Source organism: Notechis scutatus, unplaced genomic scaffold, assembly GCF_049901735.1.
Source record: "Notechis scutatus isolate UNSWTSFEM ecotype Mainland unplaced genomic scaffold, rNotScu1.2 NSCUSCF26, whole genome shotgun sequence".
NCBI classification, from domain to species: Eukaryota; Metazoa; Chordata; class Lepidosauria; order Squamata; family Elapidae; genus Notechis; species Notechis scutatus.
In genome coordinates this window covers 240,492-260,574 of record NW_028263150.1, presented here as the reverse complement: position 1 = coordinate 260,574, position 20,083 = coordinate 240,492, and the positions used below count along the sequence as shown (strand labels likewise).

General features: G+C 40.5%; 2 protein-coding genes across 2 annotated transcripts in view; both read right to left on the bottom strand.

The window, feature by feature from the left end:
* The window catches only part of LOC148128549 (vomeronasal type-2 receptor 26-like), a 73,287-nt gene that overhangs the window by 2,159 nt on the left and 51,045 nt on the right, over nt 1–20,083 (bottom strand). The window contains exon 5 of the mRNA XM_087948842.1: nt 1,458–1,584. Coding sequence (XP_087804968.1) covers nt 1,458–1,584 — 127 coding nt within the window. The remainder of the gene's footprint in view (nt 1–1,457; nt 1,585–20,083) is intronic.
* LOC148128551 (vomeronasal type-2 receptor 26-like) lies at nt 5,363–14,762 on the bottom strand. Its single transcript, XM_087948837.1, has 5 exons — nt 14,486–14,762; nt 13,484–13,772; nt 6,942–7,739; nt 5,734–5,946; nt 5,363–5,596 (listed from the first exon to the last, which is right to left on the bottom strand). Exons 1-5 carry the CDS (start codon nt 14,701–14,703, stop codon nt 5,363–5,365), a joined length of 1,752 nt encoding a protein of 583 aa, XP_087804963.1. The 5' UTR covers nt 14,704–14,762.

Genomic DNA, 20,083 nt, shown 5'->3' with positions numbered 1-20,083 from the left:
TATCTAACTAATACATCCAACATAATTAAGTACATAATTAGACAATAAATCCAAATATTAAAAAAGATACTATAATAAAAATTTTATAATAACATCAATACCATAATCTTATTAAACTCTTTAATTAAAACAATATTCTAAACCTCCCCTATTATTAAGTTTTAAAGCCAATCATTTTTAAACATTTTAATCTCTTATCAACTCTTAAACCATTACAATACTACCATCTCATCTTATGTACCTTGCAAAATCTTTTTTTTTTAAAAAAAAAATTATACTTTATCCATTATCCATAAAAATTTCTTTTTCATTTAATTTCAAAACATTGTAGCTTTTCTCCACCTTTTCCCTTTTCTTTCTTCTCCCAACAAACCTTTCTACCCCCTTCTTCTAGCCTCTGCCTTACCGGCTTCCCTTCTCTGTCGTATTCCTTTTCCCTTTTGTTTACTATCATCATATTGGTTTTGCACCTTATTTTTCCCTTTCTTAAATGTTTTTAGATCTTAAGTCCTTAAGTCCTTTAATTTTCTTCTTTTCTCTTCTTTTCTTTTCTTTCTCTCTTCCTTCTTTCTGGATCAAATTCTGTGATTCATTAAAAATGGCTCCTTCCTTTCTTTCTTGTTCCTCTGCTGTCTTCATCTGTTGTAATGTTTGTTGATAATTAGTAGCGCCATTTCTAAAAAAGGAAAGCTTCTTCCACACCATCTTTACCATTTTTTTGCTTGTTCATATTCTTTTCTTAGTTCCTCAACAGAAAGAGCCATTATAAATCTTTTCTTTTCTTTTCCCCTTCTTTCTTCTTACAACAACCAGAATATTCAAAAGAAAATAAAAAAATAAAACAGTCCCAAAGTTATCAGTCAGTCCAAACCAAGGCGAGTTCTCACTTTCTCCTTCTGGGGTAATATCAATCCAAGGGAAAGAAAGTCCAAATCTGTTTAAAATCTTATTACAATCAATATTTTTGTAGTTTATGAAATTGGAAGAAGTCCTGGAACCTGAATGATTTCTTCTGTCATTTGCAGAACGTATATTATTAGAGGTAGATAATGAATCAATTAATCTTTCTAGACACATTTCCTGAATCCTGATAGATGGCACTTCTTAATCTACTTGACGGTGGATGCCTGTCTTTTGAAATCTAATTACCTAGAAAAAAAGTTAGTGCTGCAAATAATCTGGAATCCAAACTAGAAAGCAGAAGGTTTTTTTTTCTGGCAGTAGAGAAGCTTGTCCAATCTGCTATACCTGCTATGTCTTCCTAGGCCTTCCCTCAAGGTTTTTCGGCTATTCCTCCCTCTAAATAATAAATTGTATAATTTGAAGATAATAGCAATAGCGCTTAGACTTATAAACCATTTCACATTGTTTTTACCGCCATCTCTAAGCGGTTTAGAGTCAGTGTTTCAGATGAATCCACTTCCAAAAATCCTGTCCTTTTCCTTCGTGTCCCCTACCTTCATGGATGGAGATGGTCCCCTCAGGACAAGGAATACAGTCATAGCAGCAAGCAGGCTCTCCTTCTCGCTTCCGCTTGACAAATCCAGGAGAACAACTTTCCACACATTGCGACTGAGGCAGAGACTAAGCAGAAAAAGAAGATACATCAAAGAAAATATGAAGCATACATAAAAATCGATGTAGATATTTACATTAGTCACATAGTTCCCAGGCTTCACTTAGATAAATATGAAATCTTTGACTCATTCCAAACTGATTTAGGAGAGATAAACACTGGCAGATAGTTCATTTACTCATACTGTTTTGCTTTTGGCATCTAAGAGGGAGTGGGGGGATGGAATTGAAGAGGTTTCAGCCTTAAGTGACAAGCAGTTTTGTTCCTCCTCCTAACTTTTGATTTTCATGATTTAGAAGGACAGTATGATGAACTAAATTTTGGAAAAGAAATTATTGTAAAGATTTATTATTATTTATTTTATTAGAATTATTAAATAAAATACACCTCTAATGAAGAAAGGAACTTTGGACCAATAGGATCTGGATAGGAGTATATAAAATATTGCAAATCTGTTTCCCTTTAAAGGAGTCCAAAACCATCCCCCAATTAAGATATAAAGGGGAAAAATTCTTAAAAAATAGAGCTTTCTTTATTTGTGTGTTTCTTTCCTCAATTCATATGACTCTCAACTAAGACAAAAGCTGACTGCCGAGTTCAGGGGTCTGTAACCTTAAACACTCAAAGAGCCATTTGGACCCTGTTCCCACAGAAAAGAAAACACTGGGAGCCACAAAACCTGGGTGGGCATGGCCAACTCGAAATTATTCATTCCCACTCAGTCACATGACCCCCCTAGCCATGCACCCAGGTTTTATGGCTCCTGGTATTTTCTTTTAAACGGGTATCTCTCTCTCTCTCTCTCTCTCTCTCTCTCTCTCTCTCTCTCTCTCTCTCTCTTCTCTCTTTCTCTCTCTTCTCTCCCCCTCTCCTCTCTCTCTTTCTCCTCTCTCTTTCTCTATCTCATCTCCTCTCTCTTATCTTTCCCTCTGTCAGATCCGTGTATCTGACATTCTTCAATGGAAGAAGAAGGGGGGGGAGTTGGTACAAGTAATCCTTTTTGATGTAACCTGAATGTCTTAAATCTTATATTGAATCTTTATAACTTGCACATGATATACAACTGGAGGACTGGAGCCAGATGTCTAGAAACTTGTCATCTCTTGGAAAAGTAGCAAGCGGAGAAGGGACCGTATAAATTCCAACTCTGAAAGATACTCCCTGGGAAACTTTTCTAAGATACATTCCAGAAAAGGGGGGGGGGAATTAACATGTTGGTTCTTTGTTTGACTAAATCCACATCAGAATAAAGGGAGGGGTTCTAACTCCCTTTATCTATTATTGTATGCCTGGAAGCATCTTAGATTCTGCTTTGACTAGTACCTGGATCACTTCCTTTCAATAAAGAATTCCTTTGGAAGTACCTAGCTTTCAGAAGTTCATTCTTTTTGGTTGAAGGGGCAAAGTCCAGCGCTTACATAAAGCAGAATCTAAGATGCTTCCAGGCATACAGTGATAGATAAAGGGAACCTTCAGCACCATGGAAAGAGATCTCTATGGACTTTTTAGTGGAGCTCCCTGAAAGTGCAGGAAATACTGTCATTTGGGTTGTAACTGATCTTTTTTCAAAACAGGTTGATTTTGTACTATGCCAAAAAATCCCAACAGCCAAAGCATTGGCAAAGATGTTTTTAATACACATTTAGCACCTTCATGGAGCTCCCCAACGGTTTATCTCAGATAGAGGTGTACAATTCACATCCACATTTTGGTGGGTGTTTTTAACCCTACTAGGCTCCATCCAGTGGTTGTCGTCTTCCAATCACCCCCAGACTAACGGCGAAATAGAACGATCTAATAATGTATTTGAACAATATTTAAGATGCTTTATTAATTACCAACAGGACAATTGGACTGACCTTCTTCCTTTTGCAGAGGTAGTATACAACAACTCGGTCCACAGCAGCACTGGTTTCACCCCATTCCAGGTAGCCTCAGGCCAAGAATTCAACTCCATGCCAGAGCTACCTACCAAGGAACCTGAAATTCCCTCCCTTAAGGAGTGGATAAATAATTTGCAAGCCACTTGGCCAGTGGTCAGACTAGCCTTACAAGAGGCTAGAGCAGCTTTTAAAGCTCAGGCGGACAAAAAACATTGTGATCCTAAACCATTCAAAGTTGGGGACCGCATATATTTGTCTACAAAATTCCTAAAATCATTGCAACCCTCTAAGAAACTGGGACCTAAACTCATTGGGCTATTTTCCATCTCCATAATTATTAATCCTGTTACAGTGGAGCTTCTACTTCCCAAAACATTTAGACAGGTTCATCCAGTATTTCACTGTAGCCTACTCAAACCTGCGATCACTTCAAACCAACTCCCATTATGGTAGATGGGGAACAACACTTTGAAATTAAAGATATCCTTGATTCGCGCATTCACTTTGGATCCACACAATATTTAGTAGCTTGGAAACACCTTCCTTCCTCAGAAAATGAGGGGGTAGCCAAACAACATGTAAAAGCACCCACATTACTACAGAAGTTCCACCTGGAATACCCTCACAAACCTTCCAGGTGGATTTCTCAAATTTTTGAGGAGGGCAATATGTCAGATCCATGTATCTGCCATTCTTCAATGGAAGAAGAAGAGGGGGGGAGTTGGTACAAGTAATCCTTTTTGATGTAACCTGAATATCTTAAATCTTATATCGAATCTGTATAACTTGCACATGATATACAGCTGGAGGACTGGAGCCAGATGTCTAAAAACTTGTCACCTCTTGGAGAGATAGCAAGAGGAGAAGGGACCATAAAAATTCCAGCTCTGAAAGATACTCCCTGGGAAACTTTTCTAAGATACGTTCCCAGAAAAGGGGAGTGGGAATTAACATGTTGGTTCTTTGTTTGACTAAATCCACATCAGAATAAGGAGAGGGGTTCTAACTCCCTTTATCTATTACTGTATGCCAGGAAGCATCTTAAATTCTGCATTGACTAGTACCTGGATCACTTCCTTTCAATAAAGAATTCCTTTTGAAGTACCTAGCTTTCAGAAGTTCATTCTTTTTGATTGAAGGGGAAAGGTCCAGCACATACACCCACTTTCTTTCTCCCTGTCTATTTTTCTCATCTCTCTTTCTCTCTCATCTCCCTCTCTTCCCTTTCTTTCTATTTCCCTCTCTCTCTTTCTCATCTCTCTCTCTCTCTTTCTCTCTCTCATCTCTCATCTCTCCCTCATTCCCAACCTCGCTCTCTCATGTGTGTGTTCCCTCTTGAACCATTTCCAAAAACAGGTGCGGGTTACACCTTTTGTTTTTCATTTTTGCTGATGTTCTTTTTTCTTCTTTGGATGCTTTTTACCATATGATTTAAATCAAGAGTAATTTCAGCCTCCCAGATAAATGAAGCCCTTTTGTCCCCTGCTGTGTCTTCCTGTCAACTGAACCCACCACTGGCTGGCCCCACCCCTCACCCACCCCTCCCACTCACTCCTCACCTGCCCTGAGAAGAGAAGGGTGACAGCAGCAGATGGAGACTCGCTCTGTATTCCAGAGTGGGAGCAAAGCTCCCCTCTACTTGCCTCTTTTTCCAGCCCTTGTTGGTGCTTTGCTTTTTCATGGGGAGACATGCATCTTTCTCTCTGCCCCAAGATACTGCTGGGCCAGCTGTGGCTGATGCCACTGCTCCCACCACCTCTATGGCCTTCTCGCTGCTCTTGCAGCACCTCACACAGCACACTTAAATTTAGTGTGCTTCAACAATGGGGGAGATAGCGTCCCTTCCTCCTCTTGGAGCTCATTAGGATGTAGAGCATGGGCTGCAGCCAGCCCAGCCGATGTCTCAGGGTGGAGAAAAGTTGCACATCTCCCCCAGTGGCCTAGGTGTGCACAGCACCAACAAGGACATCAGTGACCCTTCAAGAGAGAGACATTCTTCAATCTGGACAAGGTGAGGCTTATTTCTCACATGGACCAACAGGATCTCCATCCAGTCATGACTGTACTTCATCATCATAAGGATATCATGGCATCTGAAGACACTTTTGTGATTAGTATTGAAGTCCCCACAATCCATCTAACAAAATGTTAAGTTTTTTCTTGTGTACATTCAATTCCCAGTGAGGGTCATCCACCATGGAGACTAGAGTTAACTCACTTGAAATGGGTCATAATCTTTAGAAAAAAGAGAAAACATAACAATATTTGACCCACCTTGTTGAGCAGATTTATCCATGAAAGAGCAAATTCGTTAATAATAACTCTCTGTCTTTCAACACTCCCCAGTTTCCTTTTCATCAAGTCCCCCTCGGGTGAAATCACCAAGAACTCAATGTCTATATCTGCAGCTATTTCTCCATTATAGTCCATGTAAAGATTCCAGTGGGAAAGATTGTAGAACTCATTCTTCTCCAGAAAGGGATGGAACTAGAATGAAAACATCCAGGAATTTTAAAAGCAGAAATATTAGTTTGTTATCCCACTTGGTATTTTCATGTGTGACTTTTTATTATAGTTTTTTTAAATTGCAAACATGCTTAATGTTGAACGGTTGCAGGAACTGGGCATGGCTAGTGTAGTGAAGAGAAGGACCAGGGGGGACATGATAGCACTCTTCCAATATTTGAGGGGCTGCCAAGATATGAGGAAGGGGTCAAACTATTTTCCAAAGCACCAGAAGGCCAGACAAGTAACCATGGATGGAAACTGAAGAAGGAGAGATTCAACCTAGAAACAAGGAGAACTTTTCTGATAGTGAGAACTATCAACCAATGGAACAAGGTCTGTTCCATTGGTTGATTCTTCTCACTATCAGAAAATTTCTCCCTATCTCTAGGTTGAATCTCTCCTTGTTCAGCCTTCAGAAGTTGTGGGAGCTTCATCACTGGAAGCATTCAAGAAAAGACTGGATTGCCATCTATTAAAAATGGTGTAGGTTATGCTTGGGTGGAGGGTTTGACTAGATGAGGGGTCAGCAACCTTTGGCTCTAGTGCAGCATGTGTCTCTTTCATCACTCTGCTGCGGATCCCTGTCACTCAAAATATGTGTCACAACCACAAATGTGTGACACTTTAATGAGTTTTTTGACACCCAGTAACCCAACCATGGATAAATCCAAGAAAAGAAAAAGTTTCAGAAGAAAAAAAAACATTTAATGGCATATGGGCAGATTCATTTGCTTTCACTGCTGATGAGACTGGTTTACCAGTATGCTTAATATGTGGTGAGAAATTGGCAAACAGCAAATGTTTAATATCAAACATATCTGCTACCAGCTCCTTGGTAAATTATCTGCCCCAGCACTAGATTGTTTAAATCTGTTGGCCTTTCGTAGCAGAAGAAGGTTGAGATGTTTCCCTTCTTTCTCTAATGGATTCCATCTATAGAAGAAGTTTGTTGGATCCTTGTTGGGATCCCATACCTGCCACGGCTGCAACTTTGGAGCCTCCAGTTTCTCTTGGCCCTCCTTCCTTCTCCTCCAGGATCTGGACGAATATGCAGCCTTCAAGACATGGGCCAGAGTCATAAAGACCATGTAAACAGAGTCACTATTTTCAACCAACATCCCGTTCAAATCGTCTTCTGTCTCCACTGGAGTTTTTTGGGTGCATCTTTTCTGGCCTTTGACAGAAAAAACATGCTTTGAAAAAGAACACTGAAAATTCTTGTCTTTATACTGGGAGTCTAAAAAGGAAAAGGGTTCAAAAGCACTATATTTTGGGCTTATCATTTGCATAAATTCAAAGCTCCAAATACTATGGATGTATTGGTGATATCCAAGATGAGTCATTATATAATTTCCCAAAGCTGTGGTGACCCAGATTTTCTCTCTAATGGGTCCTGACAAAATGTCAATTGTTAGATGAAAAATATGAAATGTGTCTGAAACAATAATATGTTCTGTGAAGTGAACAAAGACATTGACTTGTTTCCATTGAGAAAAGCTGGAATCCCTCAAGGGTGCTCGATGTCCAGTCATTGACAATTGTTGTGATATAACAACACAAATTCCATTCCTGACAAGCAAAGGGGGAAAAGTCCTGAGGAAATTCTCTCCCTCCTCTGTGTCTGGAGCAAGGAGACCAATCAAGGTCCATCTGAAGTGCAGGAGCACTCGGACAATTGCTGAATACTGAAACCCTTCCTTGAGGAGCATCCGGTGGAAAAAAGGGAATTTACTTTTATCGCTCAGAGTCTCTGAAACAATTCTATGACTGATCTGGAAAAGCAATAAAGGAGGCAACTCCAAAATATGAATTTTTTAAAAAATCCAACTTTGTTTTGATAAACATCTTAGAATAGTTTGTTGATTGGCCATTCTTTAAAACATTAAACACAGAATATTAAGAAGACTTTATATAAAAAAACAAATTAAGTAAAAAGAATAACAATCAAAATGCAAATCATATTTCTCAATCACCACTAGAATGTAATGCAGTTAGACACAAATGTGCAAATGTTAACTGAAATATATTATTCCAATAAAGGGCAATATCATATTTAATTTTGGAAGATTGGCACATCATTTTCTGCTTCTATATTTCAGATTCTTTGTGCAGCCATTGTTTTATTTTCTTCTCCAGTTGTACAAGAGACAGGGTGGCGTAGTTCCTTATATAAATTGTCAGTTGTGCAAGCTAAGACAGTGGTCGCCAACTGGTGGGCCACAGAGAAAATTTTAGTGGGCTGCAGAGAAATGTCACCCCCAGAGCACCCCCCCAAAGCAATTAATCCAGGCTGCATGGGAACACAAGTCTGTGCCTCCCACGTGGCTCGCAGGAACCCTCCCCACCCACTCATTCCTTACATGGCAAACTTGCTGATAAGTTGCTACTTTTCCTTTTTTCCCCCAACCATCAGCTGTTCTGCTGTGCTGGGATATTTAGATTAGCTAGAAAGCAGGAAACCATTGGATTTCTTGCTTTCTAGCAAATATTTAGATCTTTGGCTCTGCATAGCCCAACCTTCCTTAGGACTGAAGCTTCTATAATTCAGTGCAGACTCAGGTAGTTGATGGCAGAAAGGTAGATCTTTATTGAATCTGTGATTCTGTGAGCAACTCAATCTGCCTGCCTGCTTTGCCTGATTTTGGGTAGAAGTTGCTCCTTTATAATAAAAAATTCAATATTTATATAAATATTTATAATATTTACATAGAAGCCATGCCCAGGCAGTCACGTGACCACCAAGCCACACTCACAAATTAGGCCACACTCACAGAACCAGTTGTTAAGACATTTGAATCCCACCCCTGCCTCTGATGTGTGAGTGTGTGTTAGAGAGAGAGAGAGAGGGGGGGGGGAGGAGAGAGAGAGAGAGAGGTTAGATCACATCTCTCTCTCTCTCTCTCTCTGTTACGAATATATGTCACCTAACAGTGATTTGGGTTGAAAATATATAAGCCAGGATAGACATTTTAATACTGTATCTTTAAGAAAATGCAAAACTGTAATTGGGTGTGGTTTCTCAAACGGCCATAAGATGGAGCAGAAACCTGGGTCTTAGTCTCAGAAGAAGTCTCAGTGAGTCTCTGTTTCCTTCTGTTGGAGAGCATTGCCGTTCCTCCTAATTGATTGATATTCCTGGATTTGATGTAAGTCTATTACTGAACTGTTTTTGACACTGGATTTTGTTATTGGATTATCCCTGCACTAAAAACTGACTGATCTTACCTGTGAATGACTTTGGACTGCCAATTTTGAACTTTGCTTAAAATTTCTGGAAGTAAAAACCTACATTTACTGTACAGTGTATCTGTGTGCTGTGTGTGTATTATTCAAACACTTCTCTCAATACGTCTCCCTGTATGCGCTCATTCTCTTAATGGGAAATTACCTCAACTGTCTCTCTCTCACTCTCTCCCCCATCAACGTCAGCAAGCCACCGTCAGTCAAAATTCATAATAGTGGTCCCCGGGATTTAAAATTATGAGGTTGGTGGTCCTTGAGGTCCAAAAGGTTGGTGACCCCTGAGCTAAGAGATTTTTAGTTGAAATTTTGTCTATTCTAATAGACACAATTTTGTGAGTCTGTAGTTTCCATAGTTTCAAGTTGCACCAATAATTAATGATGTTCATTGATGTTGATTTAACATAATGATGTTAATTGATGTTGATTAACATCAGATTAACAATCAAGAAATAAACATTCAAGGAACTGCCATACAAACTAACAATAAACTGCTCAACTAAAAAAACTCCAAAACCGTTCCCAACAGTGCTTACAGGGCAAGACATTAGAAGATAAAATTCAGAACATACCTCACACTCCTTATTACCACTGATATTCTTACCTAGTTTGGGTAATGAAACGTCTGCAAGAAAATAACCACATTCAGAAAGCTACAAGAAACCTTCATTTCAATACTGAGCTACAAATATTCTCCTTTATCGATTTAATCCCTCTTTCGATGCACCCTAGGTCCCCATGGCTTTTTGGGCAGCTGCAACATACTGGTGTCTCATATTTAAGTCATGGTCCAGTAGGAAAACTAGATTTCCCTAACGGTTGCTACTGCTCAGCCAGGTATCAACTATGCTATTACTGTGCATTTAGTATTTCTTGTCTAGGAATAGGACCTTACTTTTCTCAGCATTGAAAATTGCATTTCATCAGATAGAGCCCAGTGCTTAAGTTTGTCAAGATCCTTCTGAATCTTGAGTCCATCTTCCAAAGTGTTAGCAATTTCCCCCAGCTTTGATGAAATTTGATGAAATCCCCTTCTTTTTCCTCATCTAGATCTTTTGTGAAGATGTTGAAGAACACTGGGCCTAAGACAGAATCTTGGGGCACCACTCTGCATTCTTCCTTCCATGTAACTGAAGTTCCATTGAGGACTACACATTGAAGGTGGTTGGTGAGTCAAACTCAAAAGCTTGAGGAACCATCTCACCCCAAAGGAATTGGCCAACCCCATCTGTGCCAGCAGAGGAGGCATGCTGCAGAACCAGGAGAAGAATGCACTCTGCCATTGCTTCTGCCCTTTGGAACATCTTGTCCCCAAGAGTGAGGTCAGTTCCCACTCTTCTGAGTTTCTGCAAGAGCCTGAAGCTTGGTCAGTTGGCTTGTGGCCCCAATGGGGGAGTGTCATGTTGGAACTGGTTGATGGATCAATAGTAGATCCCACCTCCCACCCGGTCATCCTACTCCCTTCCATGTTTTAGGTATAGTTGATAATTTGTATCTCTTTTGTATTTTTAGTGCAAGTTTAATAAATACATGAATAAATAAGTCTTCATCAAGAAATTATTTGTCATTTGTTCCCTGAGCAACTATGAACTCTACTCAATAGAAACTTAGCATTTGTTTTTAGCCACAATATCTATTTGACTAAGGGAACAATAATTGATTGGTATTTTATACTGTTTTTTAATATTTAGAAAATATTATTGCTATCTTCCACCCAACAGGATATAAGAAGTATTACTTATACATATGCATAGTAATAGTGGGACTCCCAACATGGATTTTTTTTTAAAAAAAGTTCATCTTGTAGAAAATTGTATCTGTGGACTCTGTATTATTATTGAGCTCTTTGTGGTAGTATTTTTAATAGGTTGGACTGTTTTTCTCCTTTTGGACAAAAAATAAATTAAGCAGTTCTGCTTTCTCTCTGTTTCTAATCAACTTCTTACCACTTTCTTCCACCAATAGATCAATCATTGCCTTGACTTTTTAAAATGGTTTTTTCATGTTGAAAGAAGCTTTTTGTTGTTGTTATTCTTTTTGAGTTTTGCCACAAGCCTTAGTTTGTTTTGAGCCTTAGCTTTTCTCACTTCATCTTTGCATGCTCAGGCTATTTGTTGATATTCTTCCTTAGATATGTGCTCCTCTTTACACTTTTTATATTTGTCCTTTTTGTCTTTCAATTTATCAGAGAGTTTTTTTTTATGAAGCTGTTATTTTTCATCTTCATTGCTATTGTGCAAGACTGGGCTTTTTTAATCTCACTTTTCAAAATTTGCCAAGCTGCTTCGGTTGTTTTCCCCTTAGGGGTTCTTATTTATGGAATCATACCCAAAATCTCAATAGGTTTATTGAGATTAGCTCTCTTAAAATCCAAGACACTAGATTGAGTTGTTCTATTGATTGTGCTTGCATAATGCTGAATTCCAATATTGCATGATCACTCCCCCCCCCCCAAGGTTCCTGTAGCTTGGACACATTCTATCATTTCATCTCTATTAGAGAGAATTGAGTGCAGTATGGCTGATCCCCTAGTTCCCTTCTCTACTTTTTGAAAGTCAAAGTTGTCTGCTAGGTTTGTCAGGAACCTGTTTGGTCTCCCACTTGGTGCAGTGGCAAAGTTGTCTTTCAGGTTTTTCAGGAACCTTTTAGGTTTTTCAGGAACCTGTCTGATCTCCCACTTGGTGCAGAGTTTGTCTCCTAGTTAATGTCAGGTAGTCAAAGTCCCTCATTACTATTTTGATTATGCTTACAATATACTTAGTTAACTGACTAGCAAAAGTTCATCTGTTTTCTCTACTTGGTTGGGTTGCCTATTGTATACACCTATGGCAGTGCCATTTCCTCCCTTTTATATTGATCCAAATTCCAGACAGTTTTCATCATTCTTGTGCTTGATTTATGTAGACATTTATTTATTTCTTATATATAGTGCAACTCCACCTACTATTTTATTTTGTCTGTTTCTTTTTAATAATTTAAATCCCTGTAGCTGTGTATTCCATTTGTGGGTTTCATCCCACCAAGTTTTCGTAATGGCAACAATATCATATCAAATTCATGAATTTCTATTTCACCTTATTCCTCATACTTTGTGTGTTGTGCATAGTCACTTTTCACTGTCTGTGTGTTTACTTTCTACATAACCTGTTTTGTGCCTGAGTTCCTCTACTTCCTTACCACCTGTTTTATTAGTGTACATGGTGAAGCACACATTATAAAAAGCTTGAGTGTCAGCCTTCAAGATTTTCTCCCTTTGCTTTGCATCTTTTGGCTGTCATAAATTACGGGGGGAGGAGGGGGGAATGGTTATGGGAAGTGAGCTGGAGGTGTTACAAACCAGAACTGTATAAGCTGGGGGGAGTTAGATTCTTGCTTAGGTTTCTATCCTTTGCTATGCGCAGCTGCAACTCTTTATCAAAATATGTCAAGGTCAACGGACAGAGGCCTCATCACCACCTGGAGATACCCACATGATGATATACACAACTTTTAATTGGATGAGCCAATTGAACTATTGGGGGTGGGAATGTTGCCATTATTTTGTATATGTGATTTATGCACCCATTTTCTCAGATTCAGAATTCTTTTGTTGCTACCACTTGATTTCCAGTAAAAGATAACTTTTCTCAGATTAAAGGAGTCTAAGTATTTCTTTCTTGGATTTTGAATGGAGTACCAGCTGACATTGAGTTTGCTTGACAGCAAGGTGGATATACTTCCTTACACAAACATCAATGTTACAAGCACTGATTACCTTATTAGTATTAGATTGCTGTGGGCAGAAATGTTCTGGATCAATGAACTCTCTATCCCAATTGTTTAAATGTTCTTCAGAAAATCTGTGAATTTAATGCCAAGTAATTTAGTCCCTTTCTTTGATGGATGCAAAGCATCTCTTTCAGAATTATTTCCATGAATGTGGCTTTTGTTCAGCATTATCATAATTTTTCTAAGATCATGTACAAAATGTGAGCTTTCCATCAGTGCTATACTCTCTTATTTTACTGAAGACCCTTTGATTGGATACAGAGACTCTCCTCACCTTCACAAGTATGTAGCAGAAGCCCCCAAAGCAATAGAGTTGGTATTAAGAGAGAATATGACTATTTTGATACATGCCGTCATCCTAATGTGTATCCCAGTTCCCAGCTATGATACCTACAATGGACATAGTGAAAAGCAACTCTTGAATTCCATAGAGAAGATATGATTGAATCCATCATGCATTCAATACCACCCAACTCTCTTTAGTATATAGACAAATATACACACAAACCTGTGGGACTTTGTAGGGGCCTACTAATGTTGACATCTGGATGGAAATCTCCCTGTCAGCTGCATCAAGAAGAGCCAAGATGTTGTCCTTCCTTCCACAGCTGTAGTTGGGAACATTGGCTTTTCCATTAGACAGCATGTTCAGCATGACTTCTGAAGTGCCAAGTGTGTTCAAATAGTTGTCATGGATATTGTAACCAAGTGTGAGATTGCACTGGAGCTGGATATTCTTGTTGATCTCTTGAATAGTGAAAATAAAGCGTTCTATTCCTTTGGTAGTATAAGGGTCACTAGTGTAAAAAAAGTGCTTTGGTTAATACAAGCATCATCAATAGCAGTCATACAATACCATTTTACTAATTTCATCCTCTTTATCAACATGTGATTATTGAGTCTGAAGTCAATACTGAATGAAAACCAGAGGCAAATGATAGTTACCCATCAAAATTTAATATTTGTAAATATTGAGAAAATGGGAAGCAGATAAGAATCACAAAGTCTATTTATAGCAGCAGTAATTTTCATCAGCACAGCACCCGGTATGTAAAATAATTATTTTAAAGTACAACCATCATAAAAGGAAGAGGGTATTTCATAAGTGACTAAGAAAAGCTGTTGTAAAACCAAGTTATCTTCTATTCCTATAAGGATCAGGAATCCAAGATCAATGAGCAGTTATAAAAATATGGAAATGATCTGGTCATGGTTAACTACAACAATCACTACTTTGAACAAAGTATTCCGGTCAGGCATTCTAGATTAGACGTGGGGAGGAAAATAATGTGGAATTCTTTCAGGGTTTGGTTTGGTTTTTTTAGATTCCTCTTTGTATTTGTGTGTCTTCCACTAAATAGGACAAAAGAAGAAACCCGTGGAAATCTGATCAAGTCAACAAAATCAATCAGTTCCTGCAATATAGGAGTAGGCAGAATAAGAAGAAAACAATGAGAGTGTTAGAACTGCAGATGAAAGGAATACAATTTCATTGCACTGAATAACTTACAGGTATGACTGAGTGTAAGGAAGCAGGTTGAAAAACAACATTTTCTGTTTTAGTGTAACTGCACTGGTGACTACCCCGATGAGATGGTCTCCTGGCCTGTAGTAGCTCCATGGTCTTTCTCTATCCAGGTGCACAGAATTCAGTGGGCACTTCATTCTAAGCTTCCCATAGACTGTATGGGACACCAGTAGCATTGAAAGCAGAAACAGGAGGTCCATAATTCATGGAGCTGAATCAATTGCCTGTTTCCAAAGAAGAGCTAGATGATTTCAAAGCACTCCCAGAAAATGCAATATTGAATGGCTTTCCAGAAACAAATCCAGCTTCATCTGGAAAAGAGAGAAAGGTGCATTCAGCAGCACAGTCCCTGCATGTGTCCTCAACATTGTGCAAATCATTCAGCATGAGTAGATGCTTATATCTTTTTCTGATGCAAGACCCATTCCATGTTGTTTTAGTCTGATGTTCTATCAACTGGAAAAGTAGCAGTAGACATCTCAAAGTCTGGGATTGTGATAATTACAGTGAATGATAATTTGTCCTCTAGACCTCGTCCAAGACTCCATGTAGAGAGAGGCAGCTACAGAAGAGGATTTTCGTGAATTATGGCAGATACACCCCTCGAGACACTCTTCTACAGTGGTTGTTATCCTTCCTGTCAGGACATGTCGAGAAGTGATGCTGGAGGAAGATGCTCCAATACCCAGGGAATTGACTTCTGCTGTCCACCATTGTGGCATAATGATCTCCAAAGAATGCTAGAGAAGAGGGAGGCAGGGTTGACATAACACATCTCCAGGGGGCTCCATGGAATCATGCCAAATCTGACCTTCTAGGAGCTTCCGAGGTACCTAAGTCTCCCTGAAGGGATGATGAAAATAGAGACAACACTGTCGATCACAAGGAGATCACAAACTCCTTGTTTGATTTAGAGGAAGCTCTCAAGCTGGTAGGTGGTGTCAGCCTCGATCCCAGCGATGATGGGATTCTCCCGTCAACTGCACAGCTAACTGACAGTTCTCAGAAGCCCAGCTGATTGGCACTGGAGGAGACAGTGTGCAGAATACAGAGGCCAGAAACACAGGCACAGAATGGTAGACTGCTGATAAGACATTGAATGCTGATGTTGGGTGCTAGGGAGTGGCAAGGGGCATGTTCTTGCTATAAATAGAGTGCTGGGAGACTTTTCAAATGTCAGTTACTCAATTGTGCCACACCTCAGGATTGAATAAAAAGTACTAACTGTTTTTAGAGTTTTTTAACTTCTGAATTCTCAAGGCCTGGGGACTTGGATACTTGAGAGGAAGTCAGGGCTCATATATTTTTTCCTTTCCCTCTTTCTGCCACTTGTGGACTGGCTGGTCTCCTTGAGGATACTTTGAAGATAGGGGACGGCAGAGGGGTTGAAGCATGTGACGGGTGTCAGAACCGAGGAGGAGCCGGTGCTGATGGAGGACCTTGCGCCAGATGCAGGTGGGGGGCACAGTGGTCAGCCTGTAGTGAGACCAAAGGCACATGATGTACAAGTTACCAGACAACTCAGCAAAAGCTGGCTTGTTTTGAGGTGATGCAAGGGCCCAATTCCTCCGCAGAGTGGTGGCATAGTTCGGCCATGGCATGGGAAGCTGCCTTCAGGCCATCTACCCCAGGAATACATGGTGCCAAGCAGTTTGAGTGGCAGAAAGGACAGCTGATGGATGATGAGGAAGGAGAGTGGGACTATTTGCCAGCCCTAGGAAGCTACACCATGGAGGTAAAACGGGTGTGCTTTGGAGAGGCCAGATGTTCCTTCCTGGTCTGTTTCTCCCTGGGCTCTTGAGGCAACTAGAAACTGGCAGGCACAGCGATTGGGATCTCATCTGGGTCTGGTACCACAGACCCGGTTCTGTTTAGCCAGTCCAAGGCTACGATGGAATACTGTGCCTTATTGTACCCAGGAAGCTCTGCAAGTGAGGCCATTGGATCAGGACTCAGTACCAGTGTTGGCGAGGACTGCAATGGCAGGTGACGCTGGGCCCAAAGGGCAGATGTTGGGCCCAGTGGCCTGTCAGTTTTAGGGTTCGGGTGCTGGGCTCGGGCGGGTTGGTCGGGGGCTGTTGGTCCTGTGCGAATGCAGGGTTCGGGTCCTGGGCTAGTCATGACTATATTTCATATGAATCAGTCTTAACCTGAATGCAGACACTGGCTCAAGAACCTGAGGCACCTGTTAGCACTTGAATATTTCTCACCTGCTTGATATCATGGTGTCCATCCTAAAGAATAATCACCCAGCATCCAATATTGGACATGGCTGAATCAGTTTAAAAGAATATTTCTTATCATGGCATCTGAAGGATGCTTTTGTGAATAAATACTGAAGTTTCCACAATCCATCTAACAAATGTTAAGTTTTCTCTTCTATACATTCAATTCCCAGTGAGGTCATCTGCCATAGTGACTAGAGTTAACCCATTTGAAATGGCTCACAATCTTTAGAAATATGGAGAAAACACAGCAATATTTGACCCACCTTGTTGATCAGATTTATCCATGAAAAGAGCAAATTCTTAATAATTCTCTGTCTTTCAATGCACCCCAGACTTCCTTTTGACCAAATCACTTTGCTCTGGCCCAATTCAACACTCCCGGTTTCCTTTTAATCAAGTCCCCCTCGGGTGAAATCACCAAGAACTCAATATCCATATCTGCAGCTATTTCTCCATTATGGTCCACGTAAAGATTCCAGTGGGAAAGATTGTAGAACTCATTCTTCTCCAGAAAGGGATGGAACTAGAAATGGAAACATCCAGGAATTTTAAAAGCAGAAACCTTGGATTGTTCTCCCACAGATATTTTCATATATGACTTTTCTTCTACAGTTCTTTTATAATATGCCAACATGCTTAATTAGGAGAAGTGTTATCACTAAGTTAATAAGTAAACAAGAAAGGTTTAGCAAAATTTGTCAATCATATATTGAAAAAAGATGTATTGAGAAAATGTAATAGGCACATTTGATCAATTATCACAGGAACCTTCTATAGCAGGTATCAAATAAATTGAACAACAAGCAACAAAGAAAATATTCATAAACTCCTTGAAAATAAGGTCTATTACAGGTGGCATCTACCCCCGATGAGAATTGCGAGAATGTTTAAGAACAAATCAGATAAATGTTGGAAATGTCATCAGATACCTGGTTCATATTACCATATGTGATGGACATGCCCGGACACAAAAGATATTGGACTAAAATCCACACATGGTTGGAAAAATGGTAAAACAACAGATAGACTTTAAACCAGATATCTTTTTTATTGGGAATCATACTGGAAATATACAATAAAGAACTGAAATATTTGATTGTAAATGTTTTAACAGCGCCTAGAATTGTATTTGCTAAGAATTGGAAAAATGAAAGCCAAGGTTTGTGTCCTTCCTTCCTCTCCATTTTTCTCTCTCCCTCTCTCCCTCCTTCCATGTATCTATCTATCCATTTATATATCTCATTCACTTTCTCCTCCCTCCCTCCCTCCCTCCCTTTCTTTCCTTCCTTCCTTCCTTCTTTCTTTCTTTCTTTCTTTCTTTCTTTCTTTCTTTCTTTCTTTCTTTCTTTCTTTCTTTCTTTCTTTCTTTCTTTCTTTCTTTCTTTCTTTCTTTCTTTCTTTCTGTCCCTTCCTTCCATCCCCCTCTTTCTTTCTCTCTCCCTTTTTCTCTCTCCCTTTTTCTTTCTTTCCCTTTTCTCTTTCTTTTCTTTCTTGTCTCTTCATTCTCTCTCTCTCTTCCTCTCCCTTTCCCTCTCCCTCTCCTTCCCTCTTTCTCTTTCTTTTTCTCTCTCTTTCCCTCTCTTTCTCTCTCTCTCTCTTTCTCTCTCTCTCTTTCTCTCCCTTTCCTTCATTCTTTCTCTCTCTTTCCCTCTTTCTCTCTGTCTTTCTTTCTCTCTCTCTCTCTCTTTTCTCTCTCTTCCTCTCTCTCTTTTTCTCTCTCTTTCTCTCTTGATTTCCCTCTCTCTTTCTCTCTGTCTTTCTCTCTCTCTCTTTCTTTCCCTCTCTTTCCCTTTCTCTCTCTCTCCTCTCTCTCTCCATCTCTCTTTCTCTCTCTTTCTCTCTCTCATCTCTGCTTGGATTGTCCACAGCTGCTGGGGCTCACGGCAGCCAGGGGTGTGGGAGGCAACCAGGAAGCATGAGGTTATGTTGCCCACATTGCCCCTCTCAGCTGCTCCTCCCTTGCTGGGCTGAGCATTTTAACCAAGTGCGGGCTGCCGCTGTGAGAACAGTGCGAGCTCCATGGGCTGGAAGATAAGACTTGCACCATTCTCACAGTGGCATTCAGACAGGCTGGCAGGTAGCAAAGGGAAGAGGCATCAGGAAAAGGGGAAATGCAGGTAGCATAGTGTAGTGCTCACTGGTCGCCTCCCCCTCCCCCTGCCCCTAGCAGGCAGGGCCCAGCAGCTGTGGAGAATCCAGGTGGGGGTGAGATGCAGTCTGGTGGGGACCTGACCAGAGATGGCTCAGCCCTGGCTCACTTCCTCTTTGACACCAGCAAGCCAGGCAAGCTGGAGGCTGAGGACAGTGGGGCGGGGGGGAGCTTGGTAGGCTGCAAGTGCCACATGGGATGGAGCCACAGTGCTGGCATCTAAGCAAGCCAGACAGGGATAGTTGGGAGGGAAGCTAGCTAGGCCACGAGCACTGAGGGTGGCAGTGGCATGGCAGTAGCAGCCTAGGCTGGCCCAGGAGTTGGGACTCAACGGGGCTGGCAGCAACAGCGGCATGTGGGCGACCAGGGCTTGCAGAGCCTTACTCACCTAGGGAGATCATGGCAGAAAGCAGACAGTGATGGCTGGCGGGCAGGCGGGTGGGTGAAGACAGACTGCAGGCAGCAATGGTGCATGGCTGAGATAAGGAGAGGTGGGGCAGGGTGGGCAGGGGAAAATGCAGTCAGTGATTGTCACACATGCGTGCAGTGTCACGTATGCATGATAAGGACTGACTGGGCAGAAAGCAGAGAAGTGGGCGGAGATGTGAGGGGCCAGCCAGGGGCCCAATTTACCAGTTCTCTGAACTACCAAGATTCATAACAACTGGATCTATCGAACCAGTCCAAACTGGTAGAATACCACCCCTGCTAACAATGAAGATAAAAAATTGCACTCTAGGTTTTTCAGATGAAGTGCCCTTTTACAAGGCAAAACAAAAATCTAAGTAGCATTTCCTTTCAAATTTTCCCTTGTTATTTCCAAAATGAGGAAGGGCTTTTCTTTTTTAAATCAAAGTCTTGTTTTGGTGTTTCAGTTTTCCAGGTTATTGACATTATTTCACATCAAAACAGCCTTTATGATTTCATGTGAAGCATGAATATCTTTGGAACTTCTTCAGAGGAGCAGAAGGCCTATTGCTTATTCCAGTGCAATGAAACAGAGACTCTGGCCAGGTGTGGGCTGTAAAAACATTACAGAACATCAGTGACTTTTCAAGAGACACATTCCTCAGATCTGGACAAGGTGAAGGTTATTTCTCATGTACACCAACATGACCTCTAATCAGTCATGACTGTATTTCATCTGATTCAGTCCAAAACTTAATTCAGATGCTGGTTAAAAGAACTACTAGCAGCTGCCAG